We start from the raw sequence: 2,672 nt of genomic DNA, 5'->3' as shown, positions 1-2,672 counted from the left end.
GGCTCAGGTCGTTGCAACCACTGCGTAATCAAACCGGTTTATCTCTGTTCCCCAACACTGTCCTGTGTGCACGAGGCTTATTTTCATAGCAGTCCGTGCACAGATATCTGTTACGATTTGCATGCCGTCATTTGCATGGGCTCGTCTCAAAGGGTTATAAACTGTCCGTCTCTCTTACAGGAATTCAGATGTGTCCCCCGACAGCCAGAGAGGCGTTTCAGTCCCCAGATGGATTCCAGAAGTCAGAACGACAGAGACGGAGGAGGAGGGGTCCACGGGGGGTCAGTGACTGGATTGTCAAGTGTGCTGCATGACGATGGGAGATCGCAACAACTCCCTCTGCAGACCACCTATGGGTCAGATGTTGGAGTGAACAGTGGGCAGCGGTCACAAACTCCACCACTGCTGTCTCTGGATCAGATCAAGATAACTGGCAGCAGTAATGAATATACAGATGGGCCCACGGGTGCTCACAGTGCCCAGCAACAGAAGACTGATTTGGTTAGGACCAGTGGGCAACAGGGGACTCTGGAAGAGAGACATCAAAACCTCCACAACCTGCAGTCCTTGGCTCAGCATGGAAGCATCACGTCTTCCACAGAAGATGTGTTGCAGTCCTCCAGTGTGGGAGGCTCCCAGAGCAGCATCAGGACCAGTAAAGACAGCACTAATTCCAGCCTGAGGCCTCTTAGCAGCCCGGTCAATGGTGACCAGATCATCAGAATCCAGCCAAAACGCTCGGAGCTGAATTCGGAGGAGCTGAAACCCCTGAACGAAGAGTTCGGGGTTGTGGCGGTCACGCCGGGCAGCACGATCACTGCGAACAACAATAAACACTCCGACAAATGTGAGGAATGCGAACGGTGCAAGTGTTTGGAGTGCAGTCGCCCACGGACGCTCCCGTCCTGCTGGATGTGCGGGCGACGATGCGTTTGCTCTGCGCACAGCGCTGTGGAGCACTGGACGTGCGCCTGCTGCATCAAGGGCCTTTTCTACCACTGCTCCAGCGACGACGAGGACACGTGCGTCGACAAACCCTTCTCGTGCTCGCAGTCGCACTGTTGCATCCGCTGGACGACCATATCGCTCCTGACCTTGGTCCTTCCCTGTCTGTTGTGCTACCTCCCGGCTAAAGGGTGCGTGACGTTGTGCCAGCGCTGCTACGATCGAGCCACGCGGCCCGGCTGCCGGTGCAAAAACTCATCCGCATTCCACTATCACGAAGACGGCAAAACGACGTAGATCATGTTGGAGAAACGATGAACGCACTCCACACTGACTGGACTGAGGAATGTGTACCGGTAGTTGCATGATAGAGCCATCCACCAAGTGCTTCAAGTTTTTCCTCCGTGTCTAACAGATGTGTCAGAAGAGTCGTCAACTTTCAAGGCAGGTTGGCCAAAAAAATCGTCACTAGTTATGAGTTTCACCTGAAGGGTAAACCAAACTCTGCTCGCTAACAAAAGACTAATTATTAAACTACTATTGAAGAAAATTCTTCACTTAAGTGCCCTGATTTTAATAGAATCCAAAATTGTTAAACATTTTGAGACAATATTCTAAAAGCAGACTTCTGTTACTAACCGTATGCAACGTAGAAAATATGTAAAGGGTTTTATGTTATAAAATGTTTTATTTTTGTATTCAAAAACTTGAACTGTGAAAGGTTTTCTGCCATGCCTCCATAAAATGCACGTTCCTCTGAATCGGTCAACTTTCGTTCCAACGTTTGCTGGAATGTGAATAACTTTTTTAAACGTAACGTACCAAGAAAAGGTCGTTGCCCTTCGATTTGTAAACGTGTACAGTGACCTTTTATGAAAAATTTTATTTTATAATTCCAACATTGCCTAGTGTAAAGTTAAAGCTATATATATTTATTTGAAGGTTTTATTATTTTAAGAAATTTAAGATGAAAACATATTTATTTTAATGGAAAGCGATAAAGGGTCGTCTCTGAGGCACGAAGCTTTGAGATGACGGTAGCGATGGACGAATAGTTCACTATGGATTAGTTGACAAATATATTAACATTTGAAATTAAACTTTTTAAATCTGAACAAATTGTTTCTTATCTACTTTGCCATTTGTGATTTTTGAAGTGCAGCATTTTAAATTCCACAATTGTAGAAAGGTATGCTAATTAATTAGAAAAAGGTGATAGGATCTTCTTCCGGCTTTTCCCTCTTCAGGGGTCACCACATCGAGTCATCCTCCTCCGCCTCACCCTGTCCTCACTCCAACTACCTCCATGTCCTCTCTAACTGCATCCATACATCTCCTCTTTGTCTTTTTCCTGCAGCTGCATTTCTAACACCCAATGGCCCTCGTCTGGACATGTCCAAACCATCTCAGTCTGGTCTCTAACTTGATCTCCCAGTTGTTCAACCTGTGCTGTACCTCTGATGATCTCATTCCTGATCTTCTCCATCCTTGTCTCTCCTAAGGAGAACCTGAACATCTTAATTTCTGCCACTTCCAGTTCTGTCTCCTGTCATTTTGTCCATGTCTCTGTCACCAGACCATACAACAGAGCTGGTCTCACCACTGTCTTGCAAACTTTTCCTTTGACCTTTGCTGACACCCTTTTGTCACAAATCACTCCTGAAACTTTTCTCCATCACTCCATCCTGCCTGGACTCTCTTCTTCACCTCTTTACCACACTCCCCAT

At 46.6% G+C, this 2,672-nt stretch overlaps 1 protein-coding gene across 1 annotated transcript; it reads left to right on the top strand.

Annotated features, from left to right (window-relative positions):
* The first annotated feature begins 209 nt into the window (after positions 1 to 209).
* spry2 (sprouty RTK signaling antagonist 2) lies at positions 210 to 1,968 on the top strand. Its single transcript, XM_037696366.1, has one exon. The coding sequence runs from the start codon at positions 229 to 231 to the stop codon at positions 1,240 to 1,242; it is 1,014 nt and encodes a 337-aa protein (XP_037552294.1). The 5' UTR covers positions 210 to 228; the 3' UTR covers positions 1,243 to 1,968.
* Positions 1,969 to 2,672: the final 704 nt, after the last annotated feature.

The sequence above is a fragment of the Nematolebias whitei genome, chromosome 23 (genome assembly GCF_014905685.2).
Source record: "Nematolebias whitei isolate Nwh7 chromosome 23, NemWhi1, whole genome shotgun sequence".
NCBI classification, from domain to species: domain Eukaryota; kingdom Metazoa; phylum Chordata; class Actinopteri; order Cyprinodontiformes; family Rivulidae; genus Nematolebias; species Nematolebias whitei.
The sequence above is the reverse complement of the archived record's forward strand: the minus strand, read 5'-3'. Positions and strand labels throughout refer to the sequence as shown.